This window comes from Pan paniscus, chromosome 13, assembly GCF_029289425.2.
Source record: "Pan paniscus chromosome 13, NHGRI_mPanPan1-v2.0_pri, whole genome shotgun sequence".
Lineage (NCBI taxonomy): Eukaryota > Metazoa > Chordata > Mammalia > Primates > Hominidae > Pan > Pan paniscus.
In genome coordinates this window covers 135,876,602-135,898,745 of record NC_073262.2, presented here as the reverse complement: position 1 = coordinate 135,898,745, position 22,144 = coordinate 135,876,602, and the positions used below count along the sequence as shown (strand labels likewise).

The 22,144-nt window shown below is 44.6% G+C and overlaps 1 protein-coding gene and 2 non-coding genes across 13 annotated transcripts in view; all 3 read right to left on the bottom strand.

The window, feature by feature from the left end:
* Positions 1-1,284: 1,284 nt before the first annotated feature.
* Positions 1,285-22,144, bottom strand: part of ATG16L1 (autophagy related 16 like 1) — a 43,980-nt gene continuing 23,120 nt past the window's right edge. For all 11 annotated transcript variants that reach the window (XM_003813131.4, XM_008965720.3, XM_003813130.4 and 8 more), the window contains 9 exons: positions 19,276-19,381; positions 15,774-15,844; positions 14,196-14,267; positions 6,975-7,095; positions 6,596-6,701; positions 4,673-4,822; positions 4,517-4,564; positions 3,594-3,695; positions 1,285-2,697 (listed from right to left, as the gene is read on the bottom strand). In XM_003813131.4, coding sequence (XP_003813179.1) covers positions 2,604-2,697; positions 3,594-3,695; positions 4,517-4,564; positions 4,673-4,822; positions 6,596-6,701; positions 6,975-7,095; positions 14,196-14,267; positions 15,774-15,844; positions 19,276-19,381 — 870 coding nt within the window. In that variant the 3' untranslated portion in view covers positions 1,285-2,603. The remainder of the gene's footprint in view (positions 2,698-3,593; positions 3,696-4,516; positions 4,565-4,672; positions 4,823-6,595; positions 6,702-6,974; positions 7,096-14,195; positions 14,268-15,773; positions 15,845-19,275; positions 19,382-22,144) is intronic.
* On the bottom strand, positions 7,995-8,259 carry LOC112439176 (small Cajal body-specific RNA 6). Its single transcript, XR_003027475.1, has one exon. It is a non-coding gene; the product is annotated as a small Cajal body-specific RNA 6 (non-coding RNA).
* LOC112439177 (small Cajal body-specific RNA 6) lies at positions 20,946-21,221 on the bottom strand. The gene has a single exon (XR_003027476.1). It is a non-coding gene; the product is annotated as a small Cajal body-specific RNA 6 (non-coding RNA).

Below are 22,144 nucleotides of genomic sequence, written 5' to 3'. Positions count from 1 at the left end.
CCACTCCACTCCAGCCTGGGTGACAGAGACCTTGTCTCAAAAAATAAAAATAAATAAAAAAAATAGGGCCAAACAAAAGTGGCTCCACTCCTGTACTCCTGGCACTTTGAGAGGCTGAGGCAGGAGGACTGCTTTTGGTACTGCCGTTGGAGACCAGCCTGTAACATATTGAGACCCCATCTCTATTAAAAATAAAATTAACCAGGCATGGTGGTGTACTCCGGTTTAGGGAGTAGATCACTTGGGCCTGGGAGGTCGAGGCTGCAGTGAGCAGTGATCACACCACTGTACCCCAGCCTGGGCAGCAGAGCAAGACCCTGTCTCAAATACATACATACATACATACACCTATGCATGCCTCCTGCTCTGACCAACAAAACTAGCAGCTGGAAAGGCCCTAGTCCATGCGCTAGGCAGGGAGTTAAACGGAAGTCACATTCCCCGGTGCTGTGAGACCCCCTTACCTTTAGCTCAGCATTGGCAGTTAAGGGACTGGAATGGAGCTCAGGCTGAGCACAGAGAACAGCCATGCTTCCCTCCAAATGCAAAAACTGGATGATCTGAGACTACTCGAACACTTATTTGGGGACTATTTGGAGAATCACCTTTTTGAAGGTGATTGCAAAGGGCTCATCCAACCTTTTTTTTTTTGAGACAGGGTCTTACTCTATCACCCAGGCTGGAGTGCAATCATAACTCACTGTAGCCTCCAACTCCTGGCCTCCAGTGATCCTTCTGCCTCAGCCTCCCAAAGTGTTGGGATTACAGGTGTGAGCCAACACATCTCGCTTTCATCCAAATTTGTGCAAGCATTGGCTGCCTCAGACTTCAGACTCTGATGGCAGCTTGACTCCAGGTGCTAGGCTAAGTGGACGACTGGCTGAGTTTCCTGACAAGGGTGGTCATCATTTGCTACAGCTCAGGCTGTGTGTCAGGAATCTGAGCCACCACAAGTGAATGCCTTTCCGCTGCGGCGGTTCACTGGAGAGAGGCTCCGTGTGGAGGGCTGAAGAGCAATCCGTGCTGGGCTCTTCTACTGCAGCTGGTAACGTTCTGAAGAAACATCTTTCCAGTGTCCGTTAAGATTTGCGCGACATGAAACTGGAACACTGGTGTTTACAGAGAGAGATACTTTGTGGAATGGAGCTTACATGATGAATGAAAAAAGACCGTTAAAAAGTACTAGCCGTTGTTTACAAATAACTACCAGGTAAACAAAGAAATCACTTTCTTTCCCCTTTCTAAGGATAAGGGAGAATAAAATAATCACCAAGAGGCATGGAGTTTGAAAAGTATATAACAGATTTCTTTATTATTATTTACAATCAAGTTCTGTTGGCCAACATAATGAAATAAATAAAAGATGTGCCCTGGCCTGTGAATTTCAACTCTCCTTGACTTAAGTTCTCTGAAGGGCAAATTGGAAAGCGGTGATCAGGCAGGGAAGAGAGGGCAGGTGGAGGCCAGGACCATCGGTGGGAAGGCCGCCTGACTCCTCTCTCACCAGCTCTAACACTCACATCCCCAAATGTCCAGAGAACAAGCATGGAAGAAAAAAAATAAAGTGCAAATTTAAAAGTGATAAAAAGGGTGTTTCACACACCCAATGAACTAAAACTTTATACGTAGGTAAAATAGTAAAGATAAATGTTTTTCCTTGGCCTTCATCACAACCCCTGAAACGGAAAGATGGCACTGCTGTGCTTCTGAGCCTAGGCTTCTTGCACTAAAGCACCAAGGGCATCGCACACAGGCTTGGCAGAGGGGCCATGGCCAGAATCACCACCTTCAGACAAGTATGTTGGAGGTCTCGAATCCCTTGGCACCCCCAAGCATGCAGTGTGCACCCACCTTCTGGGTGTCTGCAGATCGATACAGGAACACATCCTTACCTCTGCAGCGAACCCATTTCCCTGGAAAAGATTTTCACACATCCTCTCCCACCTCAAAAAAACAAAAAAACAAAAAACCATTTTTTAAAGCCACACGGAGATTTTTAAATATGTCGAATTTTGTGGGGGAAAGAGAGCCAGAAAGCTCTGAAGAACAGTGGAAGAGATGTGAGGACATTTCAGCAGTAATGAGACACATTCATGCAACCCACCAGGGAGGGGTCTGTAGTTCGGGAGTTTCCGTTAATCCAATGCTTAAAGTGAGTTCACCGGGCAAATGAACCCAAGGTGTTGGGACATGCGTTAGGCCAGAACCGACTTTGGAAGGACGAGAGAAAGCACAGAGAACACCACCTTGATGTGGGGGCTGTTTTTGGCACTACCGTTGGTGAGGAGGCCCAGCGGGGCCCTGTGCTCCCCCAAGTGAGGTATGGAAGGTCAGAGCTAGTAGTGTTTCCCAAGGCAAGAACCTGAGCCTCTGCTAAGTGACCGCAGCGTCAGGTTTTTTCAGTGTTATTCTTCCAGGCCAAGAGAGACCTCAGTCAAATCTTCAGAAATCCCATTCATGGCAAAGCTACAGTGCCACATAGCTTGAGCTTCTCTGGGAGGTCCATGCTATACCCAGCACATCACCTGCCAGGACAGGGCTGCAGGAGCCCATGTGCTTCTTCTGAGGAGGGCACTGGGGTCCTCCCAGCCCTGACAGCCCCGTCAGTACTGTGCCCACAGCACAGCTTTGCATCCTTTGTCCACACTGACAACATGCGAGCCAGAGGGCGACCACGCCACCGCATTGATGGATGAGCTTCAAAGGAGAGATCAGAAAAGCACCAAGTTTCAGAACATTTGGGATGAGATCTTGGTAAACCAAACACCAGAAGCTTGTGCATTCAGGGAGTCCTAATTTTTCCAACTTCCATTTTACTCTCTGGCACTGTGCCCGCAACAAGGCAGGAGCTAACATGCAAAAGACCTCGGAAAAAATCCAGTGGTGTACTTAATTAAGTCATGCTGGGATGAAGGGAGTTTGGCCCCTCTGGCAGTCAGGCCTTATCACACCCTCCCTAAGAGAGGAGCTCTGAGTGAGCTGGAAAGACAGTACACATGCCTCTGAAGAGTCGGGCAGTGGTGGTCAGCACTGGTTAGGTCTGGGAGCAGTTGCTGCTGCCCAAGGACAGGGAGAGAGGTTCTGAAGGAAAATGGTATCTGGGTTCCAACTAGCAGGTGGGCTTGTGTGGGCAGAACAAAGCTAGGAAAAAAGGGGGTCTGGGGCCTGCCTATCAGGTGGAAGATAAAAGAAGGTGTGTGGAGATCAGTGTTTAGGACACGTCAATGCACTGAAATGCACTGACAACAGGGACTTCCAAGGGAGACAGGGAGGCAGAAAGGAAGGAGAGTAGGGAAGGGGAAGGAGACACAGAGGACGTGGGACATAACCAAAGAGTCAGGGATGTGTTTCTATAACCCTTTCTCCAGCGGCTGCCACTCTAACCGCTCTACCTGGCGTACTCTGTAGACTGTGGCCTGCTGTGCTGTGTGAGTGGCCCCAGCTTCTCTCCACTGACCTAGCTCAGCCAGCCGAGCAGGTGGGCGGACAGTGCCCTCACAGCGCCGACTGAGGTCTAAACCGGATGACCCCTGAGATGAAGTCAAAGGCCTTGCTCACAACACAACGGGGGGCTGAGACAGGGTTCATCTTACCTGTGCTGCTTTGAAAGAACCTTTTCCACTTTCCCTGTGAGCACACTCCAGATATACAGAGAGCCCTCAGCAGAGCCTGCCGCCACGTAACTGCCATCAGGGCTACAGAAGACAGTAAGAAAAGAAAGGTTGTCAATTCCCCACCCCCAATTCAGCATCTCTGTGGCCTTTTTCCCAAGAAGGAATGTTTGTTCTTCACTGATGACCACTCGTGTGTACCCAGACCTCAGAATGTGTGCTAGTCATGGCCCTTCCAGCCAAATCTGCTTTTCCCCAGTATTTCAGCCCCGTCCGGCTAATGAAGAGTGGCATCACATTACTTCTTGGGGCTCCAAGTCCTTAACCATCTACAGACTTCAACAAAACAACATATAGGGAGATCAAAGCCAACCTCCACATAGCTAAGGGTTTCAGCCCATGGACTGCCTTGTTACATGCGTCAAAGAGAGGAGGAAAGAAAAGAAACATCTTAGCAACTGAGCCTGGAAAGGTATTTGGAAGAAGCAGGATACATGGAAGAAGGGAACAAGGGGCAGAAAACTGCAGACCACCTGCACACCCTTCTCCAAAAAGCCTTTTCAGTCCCGCCCCAGGCCCACAGCCACTCCTGCCCTTTTCTAAAGGCTCTCCAACAGCTCTTGCGTGAATGAGTGATGAGAAGTGAACCTAATGGGCTCACCCACAACAAAGCAACCAGCCAACTGTTATTTTTTGGTACAACACGTTAGGTTCATGTAATCACAAAAGGAACACTGGAAAGGAAGAGACAATAATGGTGGCCTGCAATTATGAACTTACAGGCACACTCCTGGAAACATAGGTTGGGCACTGAACAAAATTTAGCTCTATATCCCCAGTGGGAAAATGCCCATGCAGGACTCTTTGTGATGAACCAAATTGGCGGAGGGTGGGTCACTACTAACCTGAAGACAACTCTGGTCCAGTCAGAGCCGCACTTGAACCCAGGTGCACTGAAACAAACAACAGGGCACTGTCACTGAGGGAGCTCAGGCCACGCAGCACGTAAGAGAGCAGGGCTGGGCCTCTGGTCTTCATGCAACCAACACATCTTCAGTTACCTGAATGTCTGCTTGATAGCATTTGTTCGGAGATCAATAACTTTTAGCAAGTCATCACGGGAGCAGCTCAGGAGCTCAGTCCTTTCTGGGTTTAAGTCCAGGGCAGTAATCTTTCCCAATAGCTCCATCTCTCGAACTATGCTCTCTGATCTAAGAGGGAGAACAGATCTGAGAAATGTAACGTAGGCCAGAACTACTTCACATCATGCCATGGAGGAAAAAAAAGGCACTGCAATTCAACTAGCATGCAACGCTCTGCCAGCGCAGTCAATGTGTTCCCAGTCTTCTAATAACCTGTGACTGCTTTTCTTACTTTCCCATCAACAGACCCTAAGACAGTCGTTCCCAGACTAGAACTCTGAAGTTGGTAAGAATTTCCTCATCCATTTTTGGAATGACAACAATCGCCCATCAGTTTCTGATCAGCATGAGCTAACTAGGGCTACTACCCAATTCGTATTATTTTCAGTGATGTGATTTCAACTTTTGGATAAAGTTGGCAAAGAAACCTGCATTAGTGGGCCTGGGCTGCCTTGTAAGTGTAACTCTAGCCTCTTGCAGGTTTTCTGCCCTATTCACTGTGGCTCTGTGGCCCTCCACCTCCAGATATGGGGTCAGGAAAGCCAGGGCAGAGCCACGGCCCTATGCACCTCCCTCTTCTTCTCTGTGCTGCGGCCCATGTCCAGGTTGGCTAACAGCCACCCTGGGCAGGGCCCTGTTGGTGACATTCATAGCCAAAGGGGGTGCTGACCTGTTCTGTGATGATTTTGTTGTAGGCTTTCAATGAAACCTTTTTCTACCTCCCACCTTAACTAAGCAAGAATTTATCTTATTGTTGCTAAATATGCAGCTTGAAGCAAGCTACTCCACTTCCTTGGGACTCAGGGTCTTCACCTGTCAAATTATGGGATGGACTAAGAGACTTCGAACATCCAACTTAACTCTCAAATTCCATCTTTCAAGTTCCAATTTCAGGTTTTAAAAGCAAACTAAAGATTATGAATAAAATGTGAAGTGGTGTCCAGGAACCATGAGCACTGTCAGGACTTTCTGGTGCCATGCTGTGTTTCAAAGCATCATCTATCACCACAGGCCCTGTACCCCCGCCCTCTCTACAACCCTGCTGGGAGGCTGTCCTCATTTACTCTCCATCCTGTCTTCCCCTTCCTCCAACCTGTCAATAAGCCCTGTCCAAATTCTCCTTCAAATAGATTCCCTCCTCCACATGTTCCTCTACTGACTTGAACTTAGGTCCTTATCAACTCTACTGGTTTCCTGTTCCCTAATATGCCCTCTCAAAATGCCACCAAAGTCGTCTACTAGACTCCTGCAAAGCAACCATTTCCTTGCTAAACACCCAACGACTTACAAGATCGAGTGATTTGAAAATGGCTTATCAAGCCTGTGGCAACCTGATTTCAACCCCTCGTAGCCCCCTCACTGGCTTCTGCTCTGTTTCCTGCTCACTTGCCATGTATCAGCCACCAGACACACACTCAAAAGTTTGAGTGGCTTTCCTGCCGTGTGAATCCTACTCACGTCTCCAGAGAAATCTGGAGAGGCATTCTTTAACACACTGGAACAAAGGTAGCTGCCTCCACTTCAACACATTAGTCACTGACTTTTGCGTCTGCCTTCCCTACTACAGTTTAAATTACCTAAAGGTAGAAAGAGTATCCTGTTTGCCTTTTCTTACCTGCCAGCTGGTGAAGGGCCTAGCACTCACTGCATGCTCAATAAATGATTGCTAAGCTCCACAGTCTACTTCATGGGAAAGAACAGCCAAGTGTTAATAAGCTAACACTATACGTGTACTGAAACTCATTTCTGCCATGTCCTGAGATCTTAAAAGCACAACCCATGTACAGAACCATCACTGTGGAGACTCTTATGTGCCTCCAGTCAGGAGCTTGGGTATCATACCGAATGTCCCAGAAACGAATTTTCTTGTCAAAATGTCCACTCATTACACATTGCTCTGTGCAGACAATATCATTGCAACTGGATCCTGCAAACACTGTCTTTATGCCTGAAAGAAATGCAAACATCATTAATCAAGCAGAGGCACCAACGTGGCTGTTTACATAATGCTGCCACCCTCTAACCACTGACTTGTCAGAGTTACTCACTTAAATGAAGCTTTAAACAAGAAAAACTATCACTATCCTCAGTGCCCCTCTAAACATGAAGCCAGATCTGAAATTCAAACTATATTACATAAACGCAGGCTCTGACGTGCAAACACACACCTCCACGCTAACATCTAAGCATATACACAGACAGAGAGACTGAATTTCCTCACAGACTTTGCTGCGTAGATCCCAGAGTTTGAGAGTCCGGTCGTGACTTCCTGAGACAATCCGCGCATTGTCCAGCAGGAACTTAGCAGACAGCACTTTCCCACTGTGTCCCGTGAGTGTGTGCTAGGAGAGAGAACACAGCCAGGGTGAGCCTCAGGGCGCCAGGCCCTGCCTATGCTGGCAAAGTATCCACAGCATCCTTACCTCCAGAGTCAGAGTGTCAGACCACCCTGAGATCCGGCCAGGAACACTCAAAGCGATAAGACAGCAAAGGAAAAAGAAACAGGTCAGGCACAGTGACTCACGCCTGCAATCCCAGCACACTGGGAGGCCAAGGTGTGAGGACTGCTTGAGCCCAGGAGTTCAAGAACAGCTTGGGCAACACAGTGAAATCCCCATCTCTACAAAAAAATTTTTTTAAAAATTTGCAGGGAGTGGTGGCATGCGCCTGGGGTCCCAGCTACTTGGGAAGCTGAGGCAAGAGGATTGCTTGCGCCTGGGAGGTTGAGGTTGCAGTGAACTATGATAGTGCCATTGTACTCCACCTGAGTGACAGCAAGATCCTGTCACACACACACACACACACCCCAAACAGGATAAGCAGCAACAATTTCATTCACTGAGTCTTATCCAGGGGCCATGTATCTCATAGGAAGCCTATCTTTGAGTGTTGGCCAAAGGTGAGGTATCAAGACCAAAAGGATAAAACTCCCACTAAAAATAACATTAAAAACAAAAATTCAACATCACTAGCACCAAGCTTCACGTGCTCCCCATCCTCAATCTTGAATTTGAAATCAGCTCTACCACAGATACCTGCTGTACTGTTTTTGTAATTTTTCTATGTCTGAATTATATCAAATTAAAGAATTTTTAAAGCCTCGATGTTGCCCCATGCTGCTGAAAGTCAGTTCCATATTTAAAGTCAGACTAGACAAGGTCACCACAGGCATAATTTACAAAAGGAAACATCAGGACTCCTTATGTAAACAATTAAAACCCCTGGGGGATTTTCAATCAGAGGTCTCAGCTTGAACAAGGCAGATCATAGCCACAGATATCAGCACTCCCAACAATCAAATCCCTTTGTGACTAAGCTGTTGGATGCCAACCAGTGTCTTCCCTGAGCTCACGGAGGAACACAGAATGAGGGACATCACGGAGTGTCAGCTGCCCTTCTGCCCATTGCAGCACTTCTGAAGTGCGATGGAGGAGAGGCAGCTGGGGATAACTGGGATGCCGGGAGGGGATCTGAGGACTCAGACCTTTTACCATTCATCATTGACCTCTATGCAGTGCACGATCAACATTTTTCTATGTGTAAAACACCAGAGGTTCAGAAGGTATTCACTGATGTTTTCTTTCTAATTAGAAAATGCAAGGGTGGGCAAAGTGGCTCACACTGGTAATCCTAGCACTTTGGGAAGCCAAGGTGGGAGGATTGCTTGAGCCCAGGAGTTTGAGACCAGCCTGCGGAAAATAGTGAGACCCTCATCTCTACAAAAAAATTCGAATTAGCTGGGTGTGGTGGGTACTTATAGTCTCAGCTGTTACAGGGGAGGCTGAGGTGAGAGGACTGCTTGAGCCCAGAAGGTCGAGGCTGCAGGGAGCCCAGATCATGCCACTGCACTCCAAACCTTGGCTCCCAAAGATGAGACCTCATGGTTCAGGGTTAGATTTTTTTTGTGTTAACATTTTTGAAACCAATCCTTCCTCTATTTTCAGTGGGGTTAACTCCACTTTAGCACAGAAACGAAAACTTCGGACCACATATACTCTCCTCTCCTCTTCAATGAGGGAAGCTTGCATGAGTTCTCAGACTGCCTTATCCCACATTCAAACCTCTGAAACTGGGACAGCATCTTACAAATGCTGCCAGTCGGGTGCCGGCTGTGCTGCGGTTGTGTGAAAACCTCCCACTGATCCTTCCGTAAGATCAAGAAAGCTCCAGTAACAAAGCCTACACTAGATACAGTCCATGAATAATGATTCCATTCAATATAAAACATCCACTCTGCACAAATCATGGGCAGAGACAAAACTTGGGTAGGCTACTTCTTAAATTCTATCTTTTTTTCTTTTTTGAGACGGAGTTTCACTCTTGTCACCCAAGCTGGAGTGCAGTGGCGTGATCTCAGCTCACTGCAACCTCCGCCTCCCAGGTTTAAGTGATTCTCCTGCCTCAGCCTCCTGAGTAGCTGGGACTATAGGCGTGTGCCACCACATCCAGCTAATTTTTGTATTTTCAGTAGAGACGGGGTTTTACCATGTTGGCCAGGCTGGTCTTGAACTCCTGACCTCAAGTGATCCGCCTGCCTCGGCTTCCCAAAGTGCTAAGATTACAGGCATGAACCACTGTGCCCGGCTTTACATTAAATTCTTAATAACTATTTTATCAAAATTTCAAATTTGTATTTATATTCACTATCTGTTTCTTTCTTAATGTTAAGAGTAAAATCACATTTCACAAACACAGGGAAGAAAAAGACATTGTTCATAAGTGGGATATGGCAAGTACAGATGATCCTCAACTTATGATGGGGCCAGTCTTGACAAACACATTGTAAGATGAAAATACCCTACGTTGGGGACCATCTGTATATTCATTTTTACATACTTCACAGGAACATGTTAATCTTTACACAATTATACTCTTCCTAAAAATTTATCCATTACTCTTTTAAGCTTATAAGGTAAGCATTTTTTCATGTGATAGCTGAAAATTCATGGGCTTTGGGGTTCCGCTGATTTGAACACCCTGGGTCTCTGTAACATCTGTGAACAGGAAACATCCTTGTGCTATCTTAGTACGGACTCAACAAGATGAATGGGATCAAATCTCTTCCTTGTTGCACCTCCCTGTCTTTAAGAGTCTGTCACAGATGCTGTTGCAGTGAACATCTATGAGCACACAGCTTTCTTCTCTTGACTTATTTCCAGGAATGAAACTGCTGAACTAATGGAATAAGGGAAACGGACGTTTTGTTTCTTGGCTCCTCGTACGTATTGTCACCTTGCTCTTTACAATGTTTGGGCTTGGCCAGGCGCGGTGGCTCATGCCTGTAATCCCAGCACTTTGGGAGGCCGAGGTGGGCGGATCACAAGGTCAGGAGATCGAGACCATCCTGGCTAACACGGTGAAACCTCGTCTCTACTAAAAATACAAAAACTTAGCTGGACGTGGTGGCGGGCGCCTGTAGTCCCAGCTACTCGGGAGGCTGAGGCAGGAGAATGGTGTGAACCCAGGAGGCGGAGCTTGCAGCGAGCAGAGATCACGCCACTGCACTCCAGCCTGGGTGACTGAGCGAGACACTGTCTCAAAAAAAAAAAAAAAAAAAAAAAAATGTTTGGGCTTCTGCTCACCTTATTCTCAGTGAGAATAAGCTGGAGCTGCCTGAAGCTGACTCACTGTCTCGGTGCTTCCAATGGTATAGAGCTGGGCCTCCTACAGGCATTCATTCACCTCTATCATTTATAGAGTCCTTTGAAATGGATCAGATTTAAAATTCTTATATCTGTTAGGTGTTTCTGAAATTTATTTTTATGATTAACAACACTTTTAGGTTTCATCTTCTACTTTTAAACAGGGATTAACAATAGCGGGGCAGCGGGTTTAGATGTCATCAAGGCCGGGGCCTCAAAGTGGGGAGGCTTCAAGATTTCTCTGCTCCACTGGGCTCTGCACAGACTATCTCTGTGCCTCATGGCAGATAACGAGTGCCGACCCCTATTTCTAAACACAAAATTGCTCATTCAGGTAACAACTTAATCATGCAGCTAACATAACACCAACCAAAGACAGCCGATTCCAGAAGAATGCAGAACTCAAAGAGGAACATTCCAAACAGAAACCATCACCTAGCAGCCATAGCCAATCCTCACTGTGGCCACTTCACCACACCACGAGAGAAGTGGGCAGGGGGGTTCTCAAGCAAGTTTCTCTCAAGTCAAATCTTACCAAGCAGCCAGGCAGTTTTGTACTGACTTTAGATTTTTAACGGAGGCATCACAGAGGACTCCTTTCAATGCCAGGTTGTTTCTAGGGTGCATTTACAAAAAGGATGTTAAAGCAAGCACTCAACCAGCTGCTTCTTGTTTGCCAGTCTCTCCCAACACCACTCCCTTGTCGTAAGAGCAAAGGAGACACCGAACAGGGCATGGATGTCTGTGAGTTTCACAACATAGATGAATGGATTCCTGTCCTCCAGTACCATCTGTTAACTGGGGTCTAAAAAAAAGCCAGCACTCCCTAGAATAAGGAGCCTATTTTACTTTCTGGAACCTGGTAAGGTTTTCAGGAGAGTTCTCTGGGTGCAGGGAATCTGCTGAAACAGGCCTCCCAATCTTCACACATTTACCAAGTAACAGGACAAGGTTATGAGCAGGCCAGAAACTCAAAAGCCAACTAGTCCAGCACAGGAGGCTCCTGCCCCAGCACGGCATCATCAGAAGCAGCAGCCCAGCAGCCTGCGCCCTGCTCCAGCATACTGAGAACATTTCCCCAGTGAGACCTGTGTGCCAGCTCAATGTTATGACCTTCATCTGTCAGTCTAGCTCCCTGCTCTAGGTCCCTTTCTTGTTATTTCTGACCCAAAGGCTGATGCCCACCTGTATAGGACTCCTCTATTACCAATTAAAAAATATCCTGCACTACTGGTTGACTCAACTTCTTCCTCTTCTCCTCTAAGGGACTATCATAAAAAAAAGGCTGTAGGCCCCTCTTCAATAATTGGTCAGTTTTACTGTATCTCAGTCTAGAATAAAAGATCAATGGATAGATAAATCACAGTATACCACAGGATGGATTAGAACGTAGCCATGAGTACTGGCTAGGCCATCTTTTCCATGTGTACAGTACAGAACTACAGGGCTTCAAATGACCCTATTCAAGCATCTGAATCGATGTGCCCCATGGCAGGCTCTCTAGCAGTGCACTTCCCTAGTCCGTCATTAAGACAAGAACATAGGCTCCTCAGCTCTCACAACATGTCCTTGTCATCGTCAGGGCTCGTTATTTTGCATGTTCGGACCTGGATCTTCTTTAAATTGTGAATTAAGAATGACCACCCCTGAGGTATTGGCTAGCATCTAATACTAATAATCTATACAACCCTCTCAAGAAAATCACCAGAAACCCACCTAATATACCATTCTACTACAGTTCCTCCACCTCCCTTGTAGATTTAAGAAATTCATCTGGGCCAGGCGTGGTGGTGCATGCCTGTAATCCCAGCACTTTGGGAGGCCGAGGCAGACGGATCACTTGACATCAGGAGTTCGAGACCAGCCTAGCCAACATGGGGAAACCCCGTCTCTACTTAAAAAATACAAAAATTAGGCCAGGCGCAGTGGCTCACGCCTGTAATCCCAACACTTTGGGAGGCTGAGGCAGGTGGATCACGAGGTCAGGAGATCGAGAACGTCCTGGCTAACATGGTGAAACCCCATCTCCATTAAAAATACAAAAAAAATTAGCCAGGTGTGGTGGCACGTGCCTGTAGTCCCACCTACTCAGGAGGCTGAGGCAGGAGACTGGTGTGAACCTGGCAGGTGGAGCTTGCAGTGAACCGAGATCATGCCACTGCACTCTAGCCTGGGCGACAGAGCAAGACTCCATCTCAAAATAATAAATAAATTAAAAAAACGAAACAAAAATTAGCCGGGCGTGGTGCAGGATGCATGTAATCCCAGCTGCTTGGGAGGCTGAGGAAGGAGATCACTTGAACCTGGGAGGCAGAGGTTGCAGTGAGCCGAGATCACGTCATTGCACTCCAGCCTGGGCAACAGGCTCCATCTCAGAAAAAAAAAAAAGAAAAAAGAAATTTAGGCCAGGCACGGTGGCTCACGCCTGTAATCCCAGCACTTTGGGAGGCCGAAGTGGGTGGATCATGAGGTCAGTTCAAGACCAGCCTGTCCAAGATGGTAAAACCCCATCTCTACTAAAAAAAAAATACAAAAATTAGCTAGGCGTGGTGGCGGGCGCCTGTAATCCCAGCTACTCGGGAGGCTGAGGCAGGAGAATTGCTTGAACCCAGGAGGCAGAGTTTGCAGTGAGCCAAGATTGCGCCATTGCACTCTAGCCTGGATGACAGAGCAAGACTCTGCCTTCAAAAAACAAAAAAAGAAATGTATCTTGCTGGGCGCAGTGGCTCACGCCTGTAATCCCAGCACTTTGGGAGGCCGAGGTGGGCAGATCCCTTGAGGTCAGAAGTTCGAGACCAGCCTGGCCAACATGGTGAAACCCCATCTCTACTAAAAATATAAAAATTAGCCATGCCTGTAATCCTAGCTACTCAGGAGGCTGAGGCAGGAGAATTGCTTGAACCCAGGAGGCGGAGGTTGCAGTGAGCTGAGATCACACTACTGTACCCCACACAAGAGCAAAACTCCATCTCAAAAAAAAAAAAAGAAAAAAAAAATTCATCTTAACATTACTTCCTGTTTTTGGTGTGGGTTGACACACACAAACGGCTTGTGTTAACTTTTTTTTAAAAAAAATTTTTTTTTTTTTTTTAGTAAAATGCCTACTAATGCCAAATTCATCCTCCATTATATCTTTCAATAGCTTGTATTTAATAAGCTTATGTGATGATTCCTTCAGGCTTATGGGGAAAAAAAATGTCTGCAAATTAAGTTACATGCTTCACCCTCCGCCCCCTGCCCCCATCAAAAATGATACAACCAAGTTTTGGTCTCTCTATCAGATGCCAAGAGAATTCTTGGCAAGTTTTGGTTCAAATGCAGCTTTCCTCAACATCCAATCATTTCTCCCTGCTCTGACACCTGTCCCCTCTTTCTCAGCTTGGAGTTTTTGTTTCAGAATTGTCTTATCCCTATGATACATCCATTTGTACTTCTATATCCCACTTTAGGTAATTAGGTTTTAGAGCCCACAGGAATCACAATTCACATGCTGTTGCTAAGTTCTGTGCCATTAAGCCAAAATTGCTATCTACCAAAGTATCTAGTCCTTATGAAGAGTATTCCAAGGTTTTCATGCAAATGTGAGGGTCCCATTGCAAATATTTTGAAACTGAGTCTTGGACAAAGAGTATAAAGTGGAAACACAGATTTCCCCAAGGAGGAAAGGAAGGGCAGGGTGAATCAAGCATGATTTTCGGGAAAACAAAGTCCCCTAATTAAGCACCTGCCAGTTTGTGCCTTGATAACACCACATGAAGTTTGGAGATTGGAGTTTTGGAGATTTCTTAACTGGGTCTTACCCGTAATCGATAATCATCCACAGTCCAGATTCGGCTTGCAAAATCATTTGAAGCTGCTAAGAGGTAAGATCCCTGTGGGAATAAAGAACAGGAAAACCAATTTTTAGCCAAATCAGAGGAATTCAGTTCACACGATATAAATTCCCCAATAATCAAGTACAAGAAGGTTTAGATGCTTCGCCCTATACACCCAGCCTGAATACCAGCTACTGTCGTGAGTGTGCTTCAACTCGCCAGTCTCCTTCGAGTTCAGACCTTTTTTTTTCTGAGCTTGCTCAATTTCATCAGAATATTGCAGACACCTCAAGCTCAAAATGGAACCCAGCCTTCCCTACTCACTTTTCCCTTGGCAACCTTCACTAGCAGCAAATATTAACAAGTCAGAAACCTCAGAGGCACCCTTGACTCTCTCCTTGCCTAATCTCCCAACTCTCACTCTGAGAACTGTTCATCTTCAATGTGTCGAGCCTGGTCCTCTCCTTTCTCCCCTATTTCCTCAGCCCCCACCTGGGCCTTCTGCATCTCTGCAGAAGCACTGAACGCACGGGCCACTGCAGACCTGCTTCCTCCAAGCCAGTCTTCAACACTGTCACAGTTACACCACAATTTAGCACCATACCCATTTCTAAAAATCTCTCAAGTCTCCACATGGCTTTACAGAAGTCTAAACCTTTCAATACAACATACCCTCATTTTCCAACCTTATTTCCTTATCATTCCCCAATTAAATTCAAGGAGCGGTTATTTAGAACCTAATAGGCACTGTGCCAGGTGCTGGGGGTACAAAGATGATTAACGCCCAGACACTTGTCCTCAGGTAGTCAGCTCTCAGCTTAGTAAAAGAAACAGATATAGACCACCACCGTGCCATAGAATAGGTTTGCACAAGATGGTGGGAACATAGACACTCAGCCCACCCAGGAATGTGAACAAGGCTCCCCAGAGATGACAATCAAGATAAGGACTCTTGGTAGATGAGGACGCTACCTTGGCCTCACCCAGTCATCACCTCCACCCAAGCTCCTGCACTCGCCCGGCCCAACCTCCTCTGCTCCCTCTGCCTGTGGTATCCGTCCCTGGCTTTTTGCCTCTGACCTTTGATTATCTTTAGATCTGCTTTAAATGCCTTACTATGGCCCCTAACCCTTGCCCCAGAATGAGCTACTCTCTCATCAGTATTTCCTTTCTACTCCACACACATCTCAGCCATAACTCAGCACAACGCTTTGCAGTTTAATGCTTTCCCATCACTCTCATTTAGATGGCGAATCTCGGAGGGTAGAGACCACGCTGGCCCCTGGAGTACAGCATCTATACACTCAAAATACAACTATTAAGTGAAATTATACAGAGTACTGAGTAACATCACAAGCCTAATGCATGAAGCAGAACCCAAGGGTTTATCAGAGTTGATACAGCAATTAACCCTATAATCTACTTCCATCTTTCTTTAACATGGATTTGACTTAAGATACAGAGAATGGCAGAGAAATCGGGTAAGTTATGTTATAATTTCAAGAACCTAATGTCTTAAATTATTTCTAAAAACCTTTAAAATCATAGCTATTCAATACTTACAGCACTATCAAATTCAATGCTTGTAATTCCTGCATTACTGCCAGATAGGGAACCCTTGAACTCACATTTTTCTGTATAAAAAGAAAAAATTAGGATGATGGGAAGTTAAATAAAGCCAATAAATACATTAAAACAGGGCACTGAAATACAATGGAAGCCAATTACACTGCTAAAACAATAGCTATCCTGTACCTTTACAGAATCAAACAAAATAGCAGGACAAACAGAACATGAGACATAAAAGATACTGCTAGTTTCTAAGAGGAATGCAAGTCTAAGTGGACACTGACCCCAGCATCTTGGATGTGTGTTCTGTTCTTTAAGAAATGTAGTTATTCATTCTCTTTAGAAAAACAAAGTGTAGGAATTTATAAACCATGTCAATCAGACTAGAGACTGGGTTTATTCAGTTCCATTATTTCTCAGTAAATTTTAAAAACTTACATACATAAATCTTTGGGTTGATCAGCATTTGTGCCAACTTAACTACCACTTTTGTAGAAACTGGCAGTCAATTTCTGGATCCATGGTGTGGTAATTTTCATTAAGGTGTGAAAAGAAATTGTGTTAGTTACATTTAAATGACTACTCATTAGAATAGCAGTCAAGCTAGTTTGGAGTTTCTGGAATTTGCCCTCATACTTTATCTCCATGAATCTAAGATCCTGGCAAGCGAACTAAGTGCCAGCACCTCCCATCCCTCTACACAGCTCTCCCTCACCAACCGAGCCACTGTCCACTTTATCTACTCTGCTTCCAGACAGCCTGGCCACCCACACGGAAATTTCAGTAACGGGCAATCCCAAACTGAGAAGAGCAAAAATCTCAATGATTTGATTAAATTCCTTTTAAAAGGGTAACTTAAGGATGATCCACACAGATAAGCTAGAAATTAAGGAACAATTGTAATCATATTTGTAAAAGAGGAACACAGAACAGAAAACATTTCAACACATTTTTATCTTATTCAGTACTTCTAAGTAGTAAAAATAATGATTGGAGCCAGTTATCAAGGTGACACGAATACTGGTTTGAAGCTGTCATGTACATTCAGGCCACAGACTGTTAACCTGGTTGATGAACCTCTCCTCTGAACTCACTTGCAAAATACAGCATATTTAATGGCTTTTTCTGGATCCTAGCTTTCTTGAGATTTTCAAAAGGGTTGAAAAAGGCTAATATTCGCTAAGATTTTCCTTTAGATGAAATCTTCACAGATAAAAATATTACTGCAAATTCTAAGAAATATCTCTTTGGCTTATGCTTAAAATACTGGTCTATTTGCTTGGCACTTAACACAGTGCCGAAATGTAGGAAGTGACCAAAAAATTAATGCTATTCAATATGAGAGATTGATCTCAAAAGAACAAAGACCGTATTAAAACTCTTAATTATCTACAAGGTACGGGGTTGGGGGCGGGGGGTGCTATGTCAACAGCATTTGTGTAAGTCCCAGTGGAACTTCTGCTTTGGAGAGAATGAGCAAAAACAGATGTTCCCACTGGGTAGAAAGTGTGATTCTTCTGATAATCTAAAAGGATGAAAAAACAGGACCCCCAAACTATTTCAGAAAAGGTCTCTTGAACTTGGCCTCTTCCAAGATTCAGTAAATAAATATTTGCCAAGACGAAAAATCTTGTAGACTGAAACAGCTGTTTGTAGAAGAAAGGCCCTACACAAAACTGTAAGAAATGCTGCCATACATTCTGCTATTTCTGTAGATTAGGTAGAAACTTCATTTTATTAACACAAATTATGTGCTGGCACAGATTATGTCAGTATTAACTTCAACTGATGTTCGTTTCCTTTTCAGCAGCAAAAAGGTTACTAGAATTAAAGGTTGGTACCTCTAATTTTCTTATAGGTGTTTTTACTGACCATGGAGTAAAACGAAAATATTTCTAGTGTTATTTTTATTTAAATCTCAATGGCATACTCAAAACAGACTGTTTACTTTGATTTTGCAAATCAAATTCCCTAAAATTTCCTTTTTTAAAAGACACAGGGTCTTGCTCTGCTGCCCATGCTGGAGTGCAGTGATGCGATCAGAGCTCACAGCAGCCTCTCACTCCTGGGCTCAATTGATCTTCCCACTTCAGCTTCCCAGGAAGCTGGGACTGCAAGTGCATGCCAAGGCACCCAGCTACTTTTTAATATTTTTTTTGTAGAGGCAGGGTCTCACTTTGTTGCCCAGGCTGGTCTTGAACTCCTGGCCTCAAGCAATCCTCTTGCTCCAGCCTCACAAAGTGAAAATTTCTTATGATTTGTTTTTATTATTGTTTTCTAATTGCTTCAGCCATTATCATTCATAAGCTAAATGTTTCTGGGCAAAACAGTAAATTTTAGTATGCTTCAATGGGCTCTAACTGCTGAGTCCCTTTCCTGAAAATCAAAGGCCGGGGCAGATAGGAGGGGTGCTTTACTAATAACCTATTCTAATAAGTTGCTCCTGCTCTGATAAACCTTAAAAGCAGTACCCCTAAGATTTTTCAGTTGCTAGAGAAGGCTACAGTAAGAGCATGGAATTTCAGGTCTTCTGACCTGCATTAGTCCTAGTTCCACCACTCCCTCACCACAGAAATCATTCACTAGCCATGTAAATCACGTAGTATCTGAGTTTTATTCCCTTTATCTGTGAAATGGCGCAATCTCTACCATTCTAACCACACAGGGCTGTTGTGATGATCAGGGGAATTAACAGACAAAATCACTTTGGAGCTATTTATTGCTCGACAGGGATAATGTGTGTGTTGCAACTACGGACACTTGACAAAGTGGTTCCTATTAAAAACCTTAAGCCTTATTCTTTGGCCTTACTTTAGTAAAAATACATGCATATTTAACTGAATCTTGAAAATGTCAAAACTGGGAAATGCCCAGCTTCAGATTTCTAAGAGATGGTTTCATTAACTTCCATTTTCTGTTTTAATGCCATCCATCTCTGAGCATCCTAAAAGTCCAAAGAGACTGAGTCTTGATCTAAGGGCCCTTGTCTGATACACTGTTAAATACATTTTTTCTAGGTAATACGCCTCTGTTTTCTCAAGCTTAGACATGACTCCAGTCATTTTTTCCCTAGGCTATTGCCATTGTCATTAAATGCATCAACCACAGCTTAATGTATAGTTGAAATGTAGAATCCATGATCATAAGACTTATTTTCCTCATAAAAACGGTACTATTTTGCAAGATGCTCTGATTGGTATATACTTGAGAAAAATTACAGAAACCTTACTAACATAAACATATCCATAACTTAACAGTATTTTCTGATCACTACTTAGAAAATGAGAGCAAACATCCACTCGGAAGTAAAGAATAACTGAGATGTACGATGCTTTGGTCAAATGATCCCTTACATAAAATGTATGTTTTGAGAAAATGAACAATTCACAGTGCCTGAAAGCAAGGTCAACCAGATGCCAGCAACACAGCTTCTTTCTGCAGTGCAAGGGTGCATCATCTCAAGTTTTCAGTCTGAGATCATGCAGCAGGCTCTCACCTCCAAATACTTCCCAAAGCTTAACCCTGCGGTCCATGCCTCCGGTGGCCAGTAACCGGGAACCTGGACTGAACTGCACAGCGTTGACTTCCCCATCATGTGCATCCTGCAAGACAAGCACCCTGTGTCAAACCCAGTCATTCTCATCCCAAGAGCTCAAGATGCGCGAACACTCCAAATGCCTAATTCATGGGGAAACACTCATCCTTAAAGACAGGTGGAGCCAATCATAAACTAAACTGGACTCCTAGCCCAGATCAACTAAGATTCTATTATCATTTTATTCTTCTAGTTACAGTTGCATTAGAGTGCAGTGCAACCTTCTCAAAAAGTACTCAAAATCTGTGTAGACTGCTTAAAGTTGGTCCTTGCATTAATTTCATCTGTTCTAACAATAATGGCCTATATTTATCTTAATAGTTTAAAAGTAAACCTAGAATTAATTTTGGTCCAGACTGAATTAATACTACTTATTGATCTACTAGTAATTACTAATTTACTAATAATATTAAATACTACATATTTAAATAATGTATAGCACATGGCCTCTCATAATACAGCTTTCGCAATAAGTCCTAATATAAGTAGATGGCAAAAACATCAATCTGTGTTATAATGGAATTCTATGTAGTTCTTTCTGGAAACATTATGGGACTAGTGTGTACTGGCAGTGTGACCTCTGCCAAGTTTCTGAAATCTCAGTTTGCTCAGCTCCAGAAAGGTTTTTGCAACCCAGAATGGTGCCTGTTAATGCATAAGCCTTAGATAAAAATGACAGTCGTTATTTTAAGAGAATTTATATTCTTCACAGGGAAATTTCTGATACTGGCATAAACACTGGCAAAAGATGGTACTTCTGTTCAGGATAAGAAAGAAAACCAAGTAAAAAAGCATCCTGGCTGGGTGCAGGGCACACATCTGTGATCCCAGCACTTCGGGAGACCGAGGTGGGCAGATCGCATGAGCTCAGGAGTTCAAGACCAGCCTGGGCAACGTGGCGAAACCTCGTCTCTTAAAAACTAAAAAACAAAAATTAGCCAGGTGTGGTAGCACATACCTATTGTTCCAGCTACTCAAGAGGCTGAGGTGGGAGGATTGCTTCAGCCCAAGGTTGAGGCTGCACTGAGCTGAGATTGTGCTACTGTACTCCCGCCTGGATAACAGAGTGAGACTCAGCATCCCATTCTAGAATGGGAAAAGGGAATAATTGAAAAATTCACTATACTCTCTTAAGAAGATTATGGGCAGTGAAATATTTTTGGATGAAATATAATGCCTAGAATTGGCTTCAAATTGCTCCAGCATAAGTGTGGGGGGGAAGAGATACTACGTATGTTTGGAAATTTCTATAATAGAGAAGGAAAAGAAAGACTAGAAAACATACACTATCAATATGAGATTGTTAAGTAGATAATCACTTGTCTAAAAGGTCACTTGGGGAAGAGAATATGTGATATTTACATTTGCTTGGGACTAAAAAAAAATAAAATGCTTGAAGTATCACGGAGAGAGTGACTATTAACAGGCTGGGCAACAGGCATCACTTTGGTAATTTCATTTTCCACTTTGCCTCCCTCTTGTGACCCACTGCTGAAAAGTATGACAGGTGACCAAACCTTTTACCCCCATGAAATTTCCTTTTCTTTTTTATGGTTTCTTTCTCCTTAGGAGGTCTCAGATTGAAAACTTGAGATCATGCACCATCACACCCATGACTGCCACTTGTCAGTCTCCTGTGTAACTGGTTTTGTTGGATACTCGTCAGCTGTGAGCCGATCACTCTCAGAAACACACACTGACAGAATCCCAAATTATCAGCTGCTCCATGATCCCATACACATGACTTAAATGTGACGGGAGGGAAAAAATGGGCTGCTGGGAGTTGAGGGCAACAAAGGGACTGTGACATTCAGTGCAATCAGACCTTTTACCAATCATCATCGACCTCTGCAGGTGCCCGGTGCATCATGGAATCACAGGAGTGGAGTGGGACTGGGAAGGGGCGTTGATGCACCCCATCCCAACTCCTCCTCCAAAGCGGAACTCTCTTTACAACAGTCAAGGCAGTTCATCACTCAGCCAGTCCACTGTGTAACTAGCAAAGTCCCTCCTTACACCTGGAACCCAAAGCTCCCACCATATAAATTCCATCCCATTTTTACGGCAAAATCTTCCCTGCTTTGAAAGCTGGCTCCTTTCACTCACCCGCTGCCAGTTATTAGGCCAGTATTGGAGTCAGTCCAACTCTCCAGGTTCTGTTCTTTGTGCTCTGTTTCCTACCCTCCTCATGCTTTGACAGTTCTGAGCCAGGTACTGAATGTTTCCCCAGGCTGGTTCAATTTCTGCTCAACAACCCCAGCTGGGATGCAAACTACCTGCTAGTACTAGGACCCAGCTCTGAACTCCGGGTGACAGCCCCGGTATCCATCACAGTGGCTTCTGCCCAGGACTGCTTCCAATCATAGACCCCTAATGGCTGGGAGTCATACAGATAGGGGTATAATTCATGAAACCAACAGCTGTCCTACTGAACTTCCATAATAGACCACTGACTGGCAACTCACTCTAAACTGGAGCCAACTGGTGACAATAATTATATAAATCCCTCTCCCATTTTTCACAATCCCTAATTACTTTTCCTTTGCCCCATCCCTCATGCTAGCAATCCTTTCTCAGTCAGCTCTGCCATTACAGAGGATGGTTGTAACAAATTTTGTCCTCTGAAACTAAGCAAAATATATCAATTTCTCACAGCTGACAGAGCCAAAAGGTGGAAAGGCTTGATATAAGTAAAACAATGGAACGCTTAGCTGCAGGCCTAGAAAGGACCCTTTAATTGCCAGGCTCTGTTACCATATCAAGCGTGGTG